Source organism: Anarrhichthys ocellatus, unplaced genomic scaffold, assembly GCF_004355925.1.
Source record: "Anarrhichthys ocellatus isolate YVR2014 unplaced genomic scaffold, GSC_Weel_1.0 scaffold8, whole genome shotgun sequence".
NCBI classification, from domain to species: domain Eukaryota; kingdom Metazoa; phylum Chordata; class Actinopteri; order Perciformes; family Anarhichadidae; genus Anarrhichthys; species Anarrhichthys ocellatus.
Window position 1 is genome coordinate 10,581,228 of NW_022280038.1, and position 19,308 is coordinate 10,600,535.

General features: G+C 41.0%; 1 protein-coding gene across 1 annotated transcript in view; it reads right to left on the minus strand.

Moving 5' to 3' along the window:
* serinc4 (serine incorporator 4) overlaps positions 1–18,926 on the minus strand; it is a 25,791-nt gene extending 6,865 nt beyond the window's left edge. The window contains exons 1-7 of the mRNA XM_031848333.1: positions 18,810–18,926; positions 12,553–12,720; positions 10,902–11,080; positions 8,200–8,279; positions 7,796–7,889; positions 5,564–5,775; positions 4,337–4,432 (exon numbers count right to left, since the gene is read on the minus strand). Of these exons, the coding sequence (XP_031704193.1) occupies positions 4,337–4,432; positions 5,564–5,775; positions 7,796–7,889; positions 8,200–8,279; positions 10,902–11,080; positions 12,553–12,720; positions 18,810–18,926 (946 nt within the window). The remainder of the gene's footprint in view (positions 1–4,336; positions 4,433–5,563; positions 5,776–7,795; positions 7,890–8,199; positions 8,280–10,901; positions 11,081–12,552; positions 12,721–18,809) is intronic.
* Positions 18,927–19,308: the final 382 nt, after the last annotated feature.

The window sequence follows — 19,308 nt, forward strand, 5'->3', positions numbered from 1 at the left end:
CACACACACACACACACACACACACACACACACACACACACACACACTTTCTGGAGGCGTTAGCATGACAGGTGCCAAAGCCCCTAAATTAAAGTAGCTGAGAAAGGAAACTCAGCAAAAGTAGGAGGAAATTAAATATCACAGAGCAGTAGAGTGTGTTAAGTGTGTGTGTGTGTGTGTGTGTGTGTGTGTGTGTGCAGTTGACAGTCTGCGGTGGTGAAAAGGTGTTTTTAAAACAGACTGAGTGCATATTTTCTCAACAAGTTGCTACAATGTCCTGCGCTGCCCCGGGACTCTGACACACACACACACACACACACACACACACACACACACAGAGAACGCCTCTGTGGATAATATGTCAGATACAATGGAGACCTGGAGAGTTCAATAGACTTAAATAACATTCAAGATATAATGGAGCCAGAGAGGAGAGTTAAAGGAACACAGACTGAAGCTCTCACCCCTGGTGGGGTGTCAGGTGGCTCTGAACAGTTTGTAAGTTGCGGAGGAGTTTAAAGATGACAGAAACTTTAGTGAGCTCAGGTTTACAGCGTTTATCATGGATTAAACAGCAACAGTTTTATGGAGGGAAAAAGGACCAATAGGAAATCAATCTTATCTAAAAAGGATTTGAAGTTTAGGCTACAAGTCATTTCTCATTGATCGGGGCACAGATCTCACTCCAGCTTTTCCCATTAATTACGCTCGCTACAGGCTCCAATTCTTTTTTCTGATTGGGGTTTTGAAACACGAAAATGAAAGAAGGGACGATACATCTTTTTATATGCAGTCTCTCATTCATTGGTGGTTGCTGTCATTTATCTTTCCCCTAGTTTTACCTGAACGTCACATTCATCCCGAGTTGATTGGAGGTTTATTCAGATCACCTGTTGGCTCCTAATTAAGAACTGAGAGCAGCTTCGTGGCCGATCAGGTTGTGACGACGCCTTTTATGAACACACAGGACACTCTGATCCTTCACTTATTGCAGACCTCATCTCAGCAGATTTAGTCAGAAACTCTGGTATTTTATGCCCTTTTGAGACCTTTACTCTTTGCTGTCTTAACTTTTCTGATTAAGGGGATTTTGAGCATTTGAAAGCTAGATGGAATGAATATTAAGGAGCACCTTTCCACTAGGTACCTGCATCACATATCCTAACGATACGCCTGCAGGCTTTACATTATGTTATTTTGTGTTGTGGTTTATTTTCATTGAAGCACCTTTTCATACACATTTACTTTTTGAAGAGGCATTTTTATTATAATGGCAGGCACTTGTGAGATTTGTTTCTGTGTTACGTGGTTGGGAACTTGTTCTCACGCTTCTTCCCGATCAGCTGGAATCTGTGGATTCAGTATCGCCACATTTAGAAATGATAAACCAGTAAAAAGAGGGTTCATGATGGGTTCAAACAGCTTTTTGTGTTTGACGAACAGTCTAAAATTCAAAGAGATCCAGTTTACTAATAAAACGATGAAGGTAACAAGGAAATGCATCAAATTCTCACATTTGAGAAGCTGGAACCTTCAAAAGCTTGAAAAATACTTTAAATGATTATTCTATTTTCTGTCACGTGACTTATCGATTAAATGGCTGGTTGTTCCAGCTCTAACTGTAACTACACTAACTGACAGTAATGATACATCTTTAGGCCGTCTAACAGGAGTCAATGAAACCTCTGTAAATCTCTGTCAGTTTGTCTGACCTTTCAACTTGATGTTATGACGTCATTGGACGGAAAGAGTGAAGCTCCGGGTAGTCCTGCACTAAAAGGATTGACTTGTCCTTCATATCTTTACCGTACACTGATATTAACGGGAGAAAGAAAAGACAGGCTGTGATTGGTTGTTCCTCGTCACATGACATGCAGTGCAGCATTTTCAAAAGTTTAACTATTTTCATCTCTGGTCGCATCTTGAAAAACAGGCAGCATCGACAACAGTGGACTTGAGGGTGCTAAAAAAAAAAACGTGCACGTGAACGGCCACTAAAGGTGCTTTTACTTGCTACTAGTTTGGCAGATGAGCATATGAATTAGCCAGTTTGTTTGTGAACACAAACACAAAAACTTCTTTTACAACGAGACGCGCCGCTGGAAAATTGTCGCCCCGCAAAACCATTGTTTTTCTATGTTCCGGCACGCCTATCATGCACTTTTTATAGCGGTTTTTAGACATGTGTAAAAGTTAAAAGCAACACTAGTTAATGCCACACTTGGCTCATGCAGCCAATCAAACAATCTGTTTTGGTGCCAGTAGCTGTGGTAGGGCTAGCTAGCTGTTAGCTGTTGGGATGTGAGAGGGAATGGAGGAATTCATATCTCATGTCGTGATAGTTTCATGTGGGCTACAGTGAGCGAGCACATCATCCATTTAATCACATATCGGTCCCCGGCTCCACAGACGCACCACGGCCGCTTTGAGGCTGATCAGCTCCTTACTGGAGACCCGACCTGTGCTGCACTACAAGATATCTCTCGTGGCTTCTTCTCTGCTTTATGATTTTGAACATTGCAAAGTGACGGCTAGAAAGTAGCATCTATAAATCTGAAGTACACCACCAGCTGGTGAATCCATTACTGTCGATGTTTTACATCTTAAATGTTTTCTGGCGTTGTAGCTGGTGGAAATATCTTCCATCATGTCAACGCAATCTACGTTTCAGTTAAAGTATCTACAAGAATAAGAAAAATACACCAAACAATATATGAGGCATACACTGTGTTTTGACTTTGACCTCTTGTGTTGTTCGACCTTTTATCTGCTCGACGGGGCGAGCTGTGTGAGAACACATGTAATGACGCTGCCAGGCTGTTTTCCTGTGTTATTATGTTGTCAATGGATCCATGAGGAATGTGAAACACATATCCTCCTGTCCTCCCTCACCACAGCCCACCAGCCCAGCAGGCAGCATGTCGGAGCACATCTCATCCCAGATTATCTCTGCATGTGTGTCTGTGTACGTCTTTATTGGCATGCATGCCATTAAGACGTAAACCCCGGATAAGACAGGGCCCTTTGACAAGCCTCTGCCCTAATGTCTCTGTCATGTGGAGGCTCTTTGTCTTACCTGGAGTCAACAGGTGAGTCATTACAAGGGAAGCAAATTATAGAGGATTTAGAAATACGAGTGTGTGTGTGTGTGTGTGTGTGTGGGCTCTTCAGTAACAGGATGATGAGATACAAACAAAACACTTTTTGAAACATTTCAATTTATCTTGTGGTGTAAATAAAGGAGAGGTTCCGTCTCGATGACTGGTTGTTTGTTATCGTTCCTCTATTTCATACTGGCTGTAAAGAGCCACAGTAAGAGATGAGAAACTAAATCTACAGTCGTCTTTTTCGAATGTGTTTGAGTTGTTTGTGTTATTATATCTCAACTGCAGCTCAGGAGAGAAAGCGGAAACACGAAAAACATAAATTTCCTTGCAGTTTGTCCTCAAATAAAATAAAATGCTGTTTAAAAAGTGAGATATGCACCACATCTTCTGTATGAACATGTCAGTTAAGTTTTAGCAACATAACAGAATAACATTTGTGCACCCTTCACTGTTTGCGTGGCGCCTCGTTAAGCGCTGTTCTAACAGCATTCCTTTATGACATTTCACCTTGATATTACTCGTGTTTTTATCGTTGTAGTCGTCGTCTAACTCAAGTGCTCAAATCGTAAACGACCGAAGAGACACAAAACCACAGAGCGATGCGTAATGACTACAAAGACACACATAACGACTAAAATGTGTCGCTCAAAAATAGTTGATTGTTTAAATTTTACACTACACCTTTATGAAGTTGTCATGGTGAACATTTTAGCAAACAGTTTTCATACAGTAGACACAGAGCAACATTGATTTGGAGTCACATTTACAGCCATTTCGCAAATATAAGTCCAGTATTCTCTCTCTTTTTGCCCGTCTTTTGGTCTCCACCATCTCCTGAGAAAGATGTCCGACTCTTTAGCGGCTAAACGCTCCATTGTGTTCACCGGCTAGTTGCTACGTTTATCTGTTTGTCACGTCGTGCAGAGTGGGGTAATAATTCTCTGTGCGTTCGTCACTATGAGCAGCACCTTTCATATTACACATACAGTAGTCATTAAACCCTTTTATCCTAGAATAATATTGATTACTGCAGATTTAAAGTCAGAAAAACACACAGTGAACACTTCACTTGCAATCAAAGAACGAGTTTTTGACAACATTTCCTTTTCTGCACCGCGTTTCTCTTATAATTGACACAACCTTGGTGGAGGTTTGTGTGTCGGAGTGAACTCTGGAGCTGCAGAGGTCTGCTGCTGAGCTTCTGCTCTGCGTCTGGTTAGTTAGCGTACCTTTCTCTGGCGGGCGGCTGGACAGCGCGGAGAAAGTGAGGTACATGACGTAACAGCTGATGATGGAGGCTTGAAGGAGCCCTGACCGAGGCTGCTCTGCAGAGACAGAGGGGAGGGTCAGAATACATACCATAATGTACAATACCTGACATGCACACACACTTCACAAGCAAGCAGTGGTTGAGAATCAACTCCTTTATCTTTATAGAAAGTACAAATACCGCCGTGTACAAATTATACAATTCAATCATTGATTTATGTAAACGTAAACAAGTATAAAGTCTTAACATGTACTCAGTTTATTGATGTAAAAGTAAAACTACTAATAGTGAGAAGAGTTGACAGAGAAAACAGGTTCCTTTCAGAGAGGTTGATTTTTGAGTTATTGATATTATTGACATGTTACTTAAGGTTTTATTTAAATCTCTAAAAACAAGCTTTAATATTTGGTAATGAAAAGCCCCAAATTTGGAGATAATTTTCCCTTTGCAGGGTGAAAACCTGATATCAAATTTTGGGTATTTTTTGTGTGTTCAAAACAGTTTTTTTACACATTTCTATGACAACCAGACAAAATCCATCTGCTGAAGACGATGACGATCAAATGCTCTGGAACAGTTTGAGCTCTGGATCCTAAATTTACATTATGTTTAAAATGAATTGTGTCATTAAGCTGAAACTAAAAGTTTACATTTGCAATTACAATGTTTCTACCCAACAGCAGATATTCACACTGAAAGTACAGTGTATGAATGCAAACACTTAATGTGCAAAGTAACTTGTATCTCCAGGTATCAAACGATGGAGTGAAAAGTACGTTTCCTTTTGAATTATAGTCAAAGAAAATTAGATTAAAAAATGCTCCATGAATGGAAATACTCAAGAGATGTACCAGTACCTAGGTTTAAACTTGAACAATGGTGGAAAAAAGTACTAATATCTATTAAAGTACAGTACTTGAGTAAATGTACTTAGTTTCTTCCACCTCTGTAATCAGCTGTTTCAATCTTAGAACCCAGACATGTGCACACAAAGTCGGCCTGCAGTCAACGTTTGGTCCTCAGAGGGAGAACCAGATGATATTATCTTACAGTACATCTAATTATTATTATCTGCAGCAGCGCTGGTTTCAACAGGGGGATGTTTGCGTAGCTGGAGATGGACTAAGTCTTATTTCACCGTCGGGAATCGACGACAGACACACGCGGGTGTGTTTTCATGACTCACTCTGCTTCACGCACGGCGTGACGGCAATGAAGGACATGAGCCCGCAGAGCCCCAGGTTGACCCACAGCAGGGCCTTGTTGAAGTGGCAGGCGATTGGGTGCGTGTAGTACTTGTACATGAAGGTGAAGGCCATGGTGGCGATGGTGTAGAAGAAGAGGGTGGCGCACATCACCGCCAGATACCAACGCTTGTTCTCCGCCGCTCCGGTCAACCTGAGAGCAACACAAGAGGACAGAGAGAGATGAACTTCTGCCGGGATGCTGCAGCTGTCAGAGGAACATCTGAAGTGTTATTTTTTATACCAAGGAGGGTTAAATGGTTTTATTACCATTTGATAGCAGATTTCAATGAATGTTGCCACAAATTTAGGTCACAAGTGATTTATTTATGGGGCAAATTCAGGATTTCTTAAAAAAAAAAAAAAATGTGATCATTTTCCGGGGCGGCAACCTGTTCTGAAAAGTGAAGCCTTAAAGCTGCATTCTCTCTAGTGTCCACCAGGGGTCGACTCCTCTGGTTGTATAGAAGTCTGAGAAAATGACTCTACTTCTCTCTTGATTTATTACCTCAGTAAACATTGTAAACATGAGTTTATGGTCTCAATCTCTAGTTTCAAGTCTTCTTCAGTACAGCATGATGTTCATTTAGTACATTATGGTCCATTTAGAGTCACACAGACCATAAAGCAGGGGATGCTTTAGGGCGGGGCTACACGGTGATTGACAGGTCTCTACGTATACGGCGTCTCTACGTCACTCCTCCTCAGTCCTAATATGGTCACTTCTGTTCATTGGTTGCAAAAAGACAAGATGGTAACGGCCAAATCGACGAACTCGAGGCTTCATAACATCAGTCAACAAACCAATGGGTGACGTCACGATGAGTACGTCCACTTCTGATATACAGTCTGTGAGTTTTCCTTGTTTCTCATGAGTTACTGCACACAGACCGTACAGCCTCCGGTTACGGGTAGTGACACAGTAACACAGATGGCTGACGTAATCGGCCGACGCCACACGAGAAGATGATAAGACATCAGTGTTATTTTGAGCAGCTTGTCTTCTGACCTGCAAACCAGAAGGAAGAGAGAGTCTTTACCACCGTAAAGGGAATAAGAGGTTTGTTAGCTTTGTGTGTTTGTGTTGGAAAAGGCCCTGCATGAATAAATCCTCTTAGTTGTTATTGCAACAACTCTGCCCGAGAGACAGGGGAGTTCAGAGGTTGCCGAGAGAGACGGAAGGCACAACAGCAACAGCTGGAGACGGTCAAAAACATCTGGGACGAGTCTGGCTGAACGAATGACGACATGATGGGGACGACGTACAGAGGACGAGACGCCAACAAGCAAACAAATGTAAGAACAAACAAAAAACAAGTAGATCTACAGTGAGCGCATCATCATCATCATCATCATCATCATCATAGCTTCCTCGTGTGATAAGTTTTTAGTTTCGTTAACTCTTTGAATGATATTTAATTAGAGCTGCAATGATGAGTCAGTTAATTGATCAGTCGATTAACAAAAAAATGTATCATTGTAATAATAATAGTAAATAGACTGGAAATTTTGATAAATTTCATGATAATAATCATTAACATTTGCTGTTTCCAGCTTCTCAAATGTCAGGATTTGATGCGTTTCTTCTTCATATATACATATTTCGTTTTTTATTTGATCTCATTCTAATTTTACTTTATTAACATTTTACTGTTTTGCCGTGATCTATTTATTCGGTGTTGCATTTTATTTTAGTTTTTTTCTTCTTCAATTTCATTTCATTTGTTTAAAAGGTGCTTTATAAATTAAACTTTATTAAAAAAACAAAAATTAAACCCACAAACTAGAAAAAGTCGATGAAAACAGAAACAGTTCCAGGTGTTGGGACGGAGGAGACAGATGTTGCTGAAGACTTTATGATTTAGTTCTGCTGGACACAAGATGAATCCGTCATCAACAAGAGTATTCTTCAATACAGCATGATGTTCATTGAGTAAGTGATGGTCCATTCACAGTCAAACAGACCATCATTTGAACAATAAACTAAGCCTGAAAACAAAGGTTTGTGGACAGGTGTGTCTTACTTTTGGTGAAATAATTCACATTATTGTATTTCATCACCAGTTTGTTTTCACATTTCATAAAGTCCTCTGTCATGATTTATACCCCTATCATACACAATATATAACATACACAGCGGTATAACAGTTCATTCACACGACCCTCTCACTCACCAGTTCTTGTTCCAGGTGTGCGCAAACGCTGTGATGAGGATGAGCTGGATGAGGATGAAGGCAAATCCTCCCACCACACCAACATAATGCCAAGCTGGGAGACAGGGAGACAGGGGGGGGGGGAGAAAGGTGTTTTGATTTATTTCCGAGAGCAGAGAGAGAGAACAAGCTGCGGATCATAAATCAGCTCTGATCTCACGCTTGTATCACCATCAGATTTATTGTTCCCACACAAAGTGAAGTCAAGCTGCAGAGATTTACGGTCCAATAATTCACAGCAGTGGAGCGGCGGAGCGGCGGGTCTCTGCTGCCCTCCAGCAGGACTCAGAGGGAGCTGCACCGACTCCGCCGTCTCCGACCACCACGTGTGTTCCTCAGTGTGGGTTCATGTCTCGGCTTCTCACCGTGCAGGAAGGACTCTGTTGGGATGAAGAAGGCGGCGGTGCACGTCCCCAGCAGAGTGATGAACTTCAGGAACCAGAAGCTGCAGGTCGGCAGACAACACGGAAACAAGACAGAACAGAGATTCTCGTCATTTGCATTCCTTCATTAACTTTTTTTGTCACGGTTTCTATAATTCTTTGGTCCTGCTTGTTCTCTCCGTACACATAACCAGTAATTCAAATGTATGGTTAAGGATTGTACCAGTTGGTTTTAGCATGTTTTTGTCCATTTACTACAAATTGTCCTCTTTGCAAATCTTGTCAAATGTTGTGTTTTCAATCATTTCTTTCATGTTCCCAGGAGTCATTCATTTCTGTGTGATATTAAAACTAATATGCCAATATTATTTGTCACATGTCATCATCATTAAAGTAGTTATCATGTTTCTATCATTATCCTGCTATTATTAGTGCTACTACTGATACTCTCATTATATAATAAGACAAATTATAATAATAATAATACATTTTATTTAGGAAGTGCTTTTATATAAACTCCAAGACATTTTACAAGCGAGATAAAATAAAGAAAAATATTTTAGCACCTACATGAGAGGAATTGACAGAAAAAAGCCCCGTCACCCGAGGTTTGATGCTCGGTCCTTGTTTTGGGCGTGAGGAGGTTAGCAGTTGCTGATCTGAGGGTACGGAGTGTGGACCGGTAGGGAGTGTGCCATGTTATGGAGAACCTTGTAGGTGATGAGGAGGAGTTTGAAAGGGATGCATTGTTTCATAAGGTTTTGGAGGACAGTAGCGAGTGTGTTTGAGGATCCGGGGCAGCTGAGTTTTGAACGTATTAAAGCTTATTGAGGAGTTTTGAGGAGGGAAAACCAAACAGAAGGCTGTTGCAGTAGTCGAGTCTTGAGGCGATGTGGGAGTGGATGAGGGTTTCAGCAGCAGAAAAGGAGAGCGGTGGAACGCTTTTGAGACGACAGTGTGGTTAATGTGGGATTCAAATGAAAGGGTTGAGTCCAAGGTTGCGGATGTTGGAAGACGAGGACACAGAGGAGCCATCGACGGGGAGGGAGAAGCTGTTTCTGGGCCAATATTTATCATTCATATCATATGGATTCGACTACGTTGTAATTCTATTTTGTTCTTCATTCGGTCCACATGACCTCATTTGCACTTCTGTCCGTCCTCGGGGAGAGATCCCTCCTCTGAGGCAAAAGTAAAGTGTTTTTCCTTATTTGATGCGAGGGTCAAAGGACGGAGAATTTGTGGTATTAGGCTGTAAATAAATGTATTTAATTAATATGAGAGTTTTGAAATTAGCTCGAGCTGGGAAGTGCTTGTGAAAAACAACATTTTGACTGCTTTGGATGATCTCTACTGTTTATTCAAGAAATAAACCATTAAATAGTTAAACTCATGGAGAAATGTTTCTATGTTATTATATATTTATACATTATAAAAGTGATAAAATGAAAATATATTTGAAATTATGTTATGTGGCTTAATATAATATAATATAGTATAATATAATATAATAGTGAATTCAAAAACAATTTTCGTGAATATTGTAATATTGTTTATTCATTTGTTGATGAAACTGCGTCTGGACATACGAGGTTTCATCGGGGCTCTGGGGCACTCCCTGAACCCCCTACAGTCCAAAGACCCCGAAACCTTTTCACCGTGGCACCGATTAAGACTCTTGTGAGTATTTACACCCGAGAGGCCCAACAATCCAGGCTGCCAAATCCTAATCTGAGATACGTCAGCGCTCTAATCGACTGCTATGGAAAGTGTGACAACAAGGAGCCTTAAATAGAGCGGGTCAGGTGAGCCAAGGGAGAACACACAGCGCACCGTAGTGACGTATTTAGAGACGGGTGTGCTTCTAGAGAGGCGTGGAAACATCTCTGGTCCAGATTTAAATATTCTGATTCAAGGGAAATGACATAAAGATCTTTGTAACCTAATCCGGAGAAAAACTCCAGATTTCACTTCGGATTTTAAGAGCCAGAAAATTTTGGAAATTTATGAAAAGATTGATCATGGATTCATTTTTTTGTGTTTCAGATTTAGGAATTTCCAGTTTTGTAAGAAGCTGGAAGGAGGTTCATGTTTGTCAGAATCAATAAAACGTACAAACTTGGGAGTAAATGTAGTGGTCGCTTGCTGATAGTTTTATGATTTCTGCTTTGAATTTATTCTATTTATAATTAGTTGTTGTCGTTTTTTTTTTTGGGGGGGGGGGTTATGCTGCATTCATGTGCAAGTACAAACGTCCTGGAAAAAACATCTTTGTATTCATGAATGTCAGAACATCGACACACTAGTGTTTGTCTGAATGATGTGTTTCAATCACAGCCGTAATCTACACTTTGATGATCACCAACGTTTATAAGAGAAGAGATACACAACAAAGCCTCTTCTCATTGGGTCCAAGATGTCATGTGTTTCTTGAAACTAGAAAAAAAATGAAATATAGACTCGTCCCAAACTTCTAGTAAAGTCTGGAGGCCCGTTCTACATTTCTACGACTCGCTACAAAAACCTCTCAACAAAGACTGATTGTCCCATAGCAGCAGGGAGCTGCAGTATTTTACAGTATCGTCTTCAACATATTGTTTAATGCATGTTGTTTTTGTTGATGTTGCAGATGGAAAAAAACCTTTCAGAATTATCATCAGCATCATAGACTCTGCAGCACTGACCCGTTGTGTATGAGCGCTCTGTAGTCCTGACTGGACTTCACGTCGATGAGGAAGATCGCCATCATCAGGTAGAAACTGGAAGTGCCGAAGCAGACTCTGTAGACCGCCGAGTAGCCCACCAGCATCTCGCAGTGGCCCCCGCCGTGCGCCTGGTCACACACCATGTTGAAGAAAGGCACCTGAAACACACACACACACACACACACACACACACACGCACACACACACACACACACACTCTGGAGGCGTTAGCATGAAAGGTGTCAAAGCGTACGGTCAATTTCGACCACCAGAACCAGCTGAACATTGAGAAAGTAGTTCTTGTACCCCAAGAGCCAATCAAAGCAGTGGAAAGACAAACAACTGAGTTGCATTTTTCTCCAATTATTATTAAAGGTCACATATAATGCTCATTTTCAGGTTCCTACTTGTATTCCGGGTTTCTACTAGAGCATGTTTTTTTGCTTCAACGCTCAAAAAACACATTATTTTTGTCAAACTGTCTGTCTGAATATACCCGTATTCACCCTCTGTCTGAAACGCTCCGATTCAGCGCCTGTCTCTTTAAGAGTCTCGTGCCCGCCACATGAGAGTTTTACGTTGGCACACAGACGGTAACGTCACAGCCACACACGTCACATTACATAAAGCTCACAATTTGTCACAACTGCAAGTCCAAAATAAGCCGTGGAGAAACGACCTTAAAACATTTGGAACAACTAACTTAATCAGACACTTGTTGTATTGAAATTCATTCCCATCATGCAAGTCTTGTGCAGGGCGCTAAACAGCAAACTCTAACAGGGGTTGCGTTGACTTGCTTGGTGCGTTCAAGCTCTCCTCAGTAAAAATTAGTATTGGGAGGGTAAATTATAACTGACAAATGATACCTTGTAAAATTTAATTTTTGGCGAGAATCTTCAATAAATCCAGTTGTGTGAAGGCGATGTTTTCACAGCAATACAAAGTAGATGTTAGAGAGTGAATTATGACCTAAATAATAATACATCATTAGAACTACTGATGCCAAGTATTCAAATAAAAATAATATAATTTCTTTATTTGAATTGCACATTTTCCACAAATAACTAACTAACAAAGTGAAAAGATAACAATTTGAATTTTTGAAGGTCTACATTGACTTCGGGGACGTTTGAAATTATTTCATGCAGTTATCATAACATTGCTCTCCCCCTTCAGAAGCATTCATATGGACATTTTAGGAAAATTTAATTGACTGAAATATATACAGTTGCCGTCCGTGCCTCCAAATTGTACCCGTGGTGTAAATTTTAGGCCATAGCGCTCAGCCCTAGTTTGTGACTTTAGGCAAACCTGACACTTTTTCAACGTTTCATATGTGGTGTCTCGTTTAAATGTGTCTGTTCCTTTTTGCCCTGTTGCGTGGTGTAGGCTACCTGTCGACCTGCAGCCAATCACAATCCATGTTGGGGTATAAAAGAACTGCGAAGCTAAATTAGGACTTCGGCTTCTGATTGTGTTTTCAGAGATTTTGGACTTTTTGTACGAAATGATTACAGAGTTCTCTTGTTCTATCGGCTGTTATGTTTCAGTCCTTGGATGTGTGTGCGTGTGCGTGTGTGCGTGTGTGTGTGTGTGCGTGTCGTGGAGGATCAGATCCGGTGCTCACATTTTCCCTGACGAGCTCGGAGACGGTGCGGGACAGCATGAGGCAGGAGACGGCGCAGCTCATGATGTGGAAGAGCGTGTACATGACCCGCGTGCTGGTGGAGGATTTGACCGGAGGACAGAAGGCACAGCACAGCGAGCAGGGAGCCGGTCCACAGCAGCAGCATATCTGAGGGGGACAGGACGGAGACTGATGTCCAATATCTCAAACAAACAAAGCAAAATATACATACATGAGGCCAAGATTAGAAAATATTATTTTTCTATTTTAGTTTCTATTAGGCACTAATGATATTACTTCTTGTACACTTAATATTTTAATTTTATTTCATTTGAATTAAACTAAATGTATCTTCCTCAGGCCTATTCTTTTATACACTTGTGTCAGTATTACTTCTTATGTTTCTTTCCCCATTCAACTTGATTCATCTCTTGTATTCCTATTTGGTATCTTTATTTAATGGATTATTATTTGATTGAGTTTGCTTCTTGTGTCCTCTCTTTTTAAATACCCGTTATCGATTTGTTTCTCCGGTGAAGCACTTTGAGCTGCATGTCATGTTATGAAAGGTGCTTTCATTATGACTATTATTATTATCATTATACACTTAATACGTCTCGCTCTGTTGTTTATGTTTGTAATTGTGCTCTATTGTTTTTTCTTATTCTTCTGTTATAACCTTTGATCAATCTCAGGCACAATCATTTCCTTTGCGGTCACTAAAGTTCTATCTTAACTTAACTTATATACGTATTTGCTTTCCTTTATGCGTTGTGTGTCATGTATAAAAGCATATTGCTTGTTGCAAAAAGTGAAAAGACAACTGTGTTAACTCTCCCATGTGATGTAGGTTGGACGTAGTGTCATTCCTTCACATTACATAATTATCTGTGTGTTAATCCATATAGATGCTGACAAATAAAAAGGAACAAAATGGCCGCGTGTTAGTAAGACGCTGGTCCACCATGAGCCTGCAGAACACCATTCTTCACCGTGCGGGTGGAGAACGTTGTGGAACACTTGTTCTGTTGGCTGAAGGTCTTAGCCTCATCACTCTGAGTCCTCCTGCCATTTTCCTTTCATTCGTGTATCATTATGAACCCCACTGACTTTCTTGGCAACATCCGCCCTGTGTAGTTTTCACGCTAGGATTGGCACTGCGTCAAATTTGGTTGTTTTGGGGCCCAACGCAGTCAAAGGCCCCAAAATATAGACTAGTCTGTACATATGGACATTTCCATACATTTGGCTAAAAAATACACAATATTTGATTGATGTAATACCAAATGTCTGATGCTTTGACATAATCAAAATCCAGTATATCACAAGTAAGTGTCATGATCTTTGGTATGGGTTAGTCCGTTTCCTGTTTTATTTTGAAGTTCACTCCTCATGTGTCGTCTTTCGTGAGTTTTCCCGCCTTTGTCTGCCCAGCCCTGATCAGTTCCACATGTCCCTTTGTCCGTTTGTTGCTGCAAGGAGTTTTTGTTTGCTTGTATCTGCCGATCGTACCTGACTGTTTTGTGTCAGAAAGCTTTTGCGCTTTTAAATTATCATCACTAAATCTCAGCATTGTTTGGGTCTTTCTTGCCTGTCCTGCTCCCGACACTGTGACAGTATGGCCAAGCCCAGTTTGAAATTTGTCGGCGTTTTGAGACGCTAACATGGCGCTTTAACTCATCCCTTGGACCATGAGAATTTGTGTGGAAAAGGGGCCTTTATGTGAGTATTTAAGATACACAAATGAAGGTATTATCTCTCTCTTCCCATGTTTCCGGTTTCTCTGCACTGTCAAATAAAGGCAAAATGCTCCCAAAAAATGTAATAACCAAACAAATTCACCAGTCATCTGCACAATAGATCATAATTATAATATTGACATAAAATAAAACATTTGTGGTTTGAACAGCATATGAACAGTATGTGATTTTGGTCACATGTCTGAAGACTTTCGGAGGTCACTGTGTCAGACAACTTACACCGACGGAGGGTTTGGCAGCGAGGCAGATTAATCTACCGAGTCCGACAGCGTCTGGTTCTGATTCTGATAAACGTCTGGATGTTGAGTCCGTCACCGCTGGTCCTGAACTAAATCTAAGGAGGTAAAAAAACCTGAAGGCACAGATCACAGTCTGGAGGTCTGACTGATGATGTATGGGACAGATGTTTTCATGCACAGCGATTTTTTTATATCGGGCAAAAATGTAACTGTATTTATGAATGCTAGTGCGTTGAATCCAGATTATTATAACTCATCACATGCAGGTCATGCTCTGATGGCTAACGGTAAGAGAAGATTATCAAACACCTTCTCATCGAAGAGGAAGACTAAATAAGAATAGAGCTTTAATCTTGTGCAGCAGCTCAAAAATGATTTGATCCTGTATCAGTTTGATCAAATTTTGTCGCCATCGATTCAGCTTCTGAAGGATTAAATAGTCCACAGAAATGTTTATCTGGATTTTATTATTCTGCAGCTGACGTCTCACTCTGCTGATCCTTCAGCATCTCAAAATCACTGACAAGAGGATAGAATCATTGTCTGTTTGTTGGCCCTTTGACCCTTTTCTCTGTCTTTGATTTTATTTATATTATAACTTATTTAATAAGTTTCTTCTGGTTTTACTGTTCTCTTCTTGTTGTTTTAGATGCTTTTTCATGTTTTCGATGTTTATTTCTAGCAATTGTCTGTGTAACGCTCTTTAAAAGTGCTACATAATTACATTTAGTTTATTATTATTATTATTATCTACTCTTATTTGTGACTGGAGGCATCATCACGGCCACAAAACGCCCAGTGAGTCAGAAAAAAACCTGCTTTCTGAACCGAGAGGCCGCTGCCAACATCCCTCAGCAAGCAGAAAAAGATTAAATACGTGAGATTTTGTTGGATCTGCTACATTGGTGCTTAATTTGTATGTTTCCAACCTAAAAATCGCTGATTATTCAACCTTCAGTTTAATCCATAAATCCTGAATCAAATCATATTTATTTTATACATGTTAATCATTTGTAGACCCTGTATGAATGTACACGAAGAGATATAGGACGTCAATAAAACTATATAAAACTTAGCATTTTGCAAAGGGAACAAACTCGTTTCTGTGCTGGACATCGGAGCTGTGCAAACAAACGTGCACTGAGCAATAATCAGCTTTTTTAGTTCCTAGTAACGGAGTCTTGTCTCATGAGAAATGGTAAATTAATGTTATATTTCCCAAACACACGGGTCAGGACTCCCTCCGGCTGTTTCTTCGTACGATTATAAGATCTCCTGCATCTTTCCAAGTATTTAACAAGCTAATCTGAGAGCTAATGCTGCATGAATCACATGCACCAGTGATCCAATTTACCTTTCATACAGCAACAAATTTCATTCTGCGTATGAATTTACTTTGATTATACATTTGATTGATTATAGGGTCTGTAAATTGACTCAGAGGGCATTACAATCTGCACATCTTACAACACTGAAGCTGCTACTGGTTGCTAATTGATGAATTGTTTAGACAATACTTTCTTACATTGCATCTAATTTCCATAAATGTCCAGCACTTCCACTATAATTGTTCAAAGTTAAAACAAATAACGCCGCGCTATGTTGACCTCTTCTTCCCCCATTCAGCAACACCTGCGTTTACTGGCATGAGACTAACTTGGCTGAGGCCTTTACCAAGAACACTGCGTAGTGCTTGGAGGCATAATTACACGTAAACACAAACCAAATGACCCCTTCAAGGAGTTTAACTACATCCAAGCTTTTTTTTTTTTTACTACACTGAAACAACTTCATTCCAAGTCAAAGCTATGAATATGAGAATGTATCATTTAAATATGTATTCCTACTATAAATGACTAATAATTTAGTGATGTAATTAATAATATAAATTAGTTGAATATACAATATACATTATATCAATGCACACTTAATTATCCATGAACAAGCATGCACCTCACTACAACAGCAAAATCCACCTGCCCTGCGCTACAGTATTACACTTATATATAAATATAATCAAACTGTGTTCATGTTTCTCCGTTTTTTCCCTCTCTGCCACCTTTTCCATCAAGTAAACACAAGCTGGCGTGTCCGTATATCCGGCAGCAGAGATGTCGTAGACATCAGCCCAATCGGTGCGTCACGTCACAGTCATACAGACGTGCTTCTGTCGGCCACGCATTCACGTCCGTGTTTGGGCGGTGGCATCACTTACTGTCTGATACTCAGCAGTTTTATTTCAGACAGCAACAGAAAGCTGCTTGAGCTTCATCAACGCTTGGGGTAAAAAAATGTGTTTTTTGTGGACGCTACCTCACTTCTTGATCAATAAAAGAGCTAAGCTACTGAGAAGCTATTTGATTCTGAAAAACAGCTACGCTGCCACCACGCTGCTCAGAAATGTAGTCAAGCTAGTAGCGTCGCCAACACAGAATGTTTACCATGTTCACCAGCTTAGTTGAGCATGTTAGCATGTTAGCATGCTAACTGTAGTAGAAAGAGAGAAAGTCCACACAGGGCTGGTTTGAGACACAAGACCTTCACCCAGGAGACCGTTGTTCATGCCGGTGTGAAACCAAGTCAATGATGACTTATTTTACACCAAAATAACTTTGTTACGCAACTGGTGTTAGTTAAGTACGAAAGTTACGGAACAACGTTTATTTATGAAACAAATATACTTATTTTAACCCAAACCACGATTTTTTCCTAAACCTAACCAAGTAGTTGTGTAGTGCGAGTAAACCTAAAATCTAAGCAAACCCACATTAGAAGTTTATGTTGAAAACACACTGTATGCATGTAACCAGCTTATCCTCATACAAGGGGTTGTATGATCACGAACAAAAAGTTATTTTATGTGCATTTTCCGACAAAAGTCCAGCAACAAGTGGCAATTTATTTGCGTTACATGCACACAGTCTTTTCAAAATAAACTTCCGTCTTCCCGGGAAACCGCAAGGTTTAGTCAGAACTCCTTGGTTAGAAAATGATCGTCATTTGGGTTAAAATAACTACTGAAGTGTCGCTACTGAAGTAGGCAAGTTACGTGATAAGTCAATCACCATTGACCTATAGATTCACATGCGAAGAGCGGCCTCCTAGCTGAAGGCTTGCTGTTTGTTCACAGACTGTATATAAGAAGTGGACGTAGTCGTGACGTCACCCGTTGGTTTGTTGATGTTTCGAAGCCTTGAGTGACAATTTTCGGGGGTTGTTTTTTTTCGCAACCAATGAACAGAAGTGACCGTATTTGGAAGGACGCATCCCCTGCTTTATGGTCTGTTTTGACTCCAAATGGACCATAATGACCATAAACTCATGTTCACAATGTTTACTGAGGTAATAAATCAAGAGAGAAGTAGAGTCATTTTCTCATAGACTTCTATACAACCAGAGGAGTCGCCCCCTGGTGGACAGTAGAGAGAATGCAGCTTTAAGATACTTCCACATCGGCTTCACTCGGCAGAACCGGAGGTTGCCGCCTGTGTTTGTTGGACCCATCCACCTCCCGCCAGCCCTGTGTGGGCTTTTAAACTTCCTGGTTCATTATTAATTGGATAACATACCAATTGATTTCTTGGGATATCTACGAATTTCGGCGCATTACTTTTCTCTTAGGTATTGCTACGAGTGCTGTATGAGCGCATTCTGCCCTGACACGTTCAAAAGTGGCGTTGGAGGAAGCATAGGGCGACTGACCGGGCGTCGGTATTTAATGAGTTGGAAGTGAGACAGACAGACTGACATTTCTATACAGTCCCACCAGTAGCATCACTAGTCATCAGCCATGTGTGCGTCTGATATCTCTTCTTCCTCTTCTTCATCAATGAGCCTCACTGTTGCACTGGGTGACATGTTACCACAATGAACAAACACTGTAGTCTGTTTCCACTCAATCTCACACACACCGTCCTGCTGCCTCAAATAACTCAGAGCACCAAATGTGGATTGATCCGCCGCTAAAAATAATCCCCAACAAGTGCACTTTTCCCTCCTGTTTTAGCAACATTTGCTGAAAAAGCTCCAGTGACCAGCTTTCTTTGGATTAAACATTTTTCAATCCAATATTTATGTCTTGTCACAACATTTCTGGAACATTTAAATAATAAATTCCTGATCAATAGAAATCGACTCCAGGGTTAATGTTAAGTCATCTACTAATAAAGACACACTTTTGTCTTACAATCAACTCTAAACTGACAAACTCCAGCTGCGGTCGCTGCCTCGTGCGCTGCTGCCGCTCCTCAGCTCTCACCTGATAGGCCACCATGTTGAGGAAGTAGTTGTAGACTCCGCTGTTCATCCCCTGACTGGCCGACATTGTGCCACTAAACTTCTTTTCATCGGCCACGACGACTCTACATTTGGCCATGAACTTCCAGCACAAGCGGGGGTTTTTCTCAGCGTGCCTGCAAAGATGGCATCCTCACGTCCTCATCGAGGCCGGGAACACAACTTCTAAAAAGGCCTGGCAGTGAAAAGGGGGAGGAAAAAAAAGTGAAAAAGTCCAGCAGGTTGTCCCTACATGCTTCTTATGCTGGATTAGCGGTAAATCTGGTCCGGCTGGGCTCACTGTAGCCGAGACCCTGAGCATGAGCACCAGGTCCGGGCTGCTCTCAGTCCAGCCTCGCAGGGGAATAAGTTGGTTTTTTGCCCATATCCTGCGTGCTTTGGCTCTGCGGCAGCGTTGGGTGCTGCCAGAAAAGAGGGAGAGGTGGTGGCGAATGCCCGGTGCCCTCCCCAATCCTCCACCC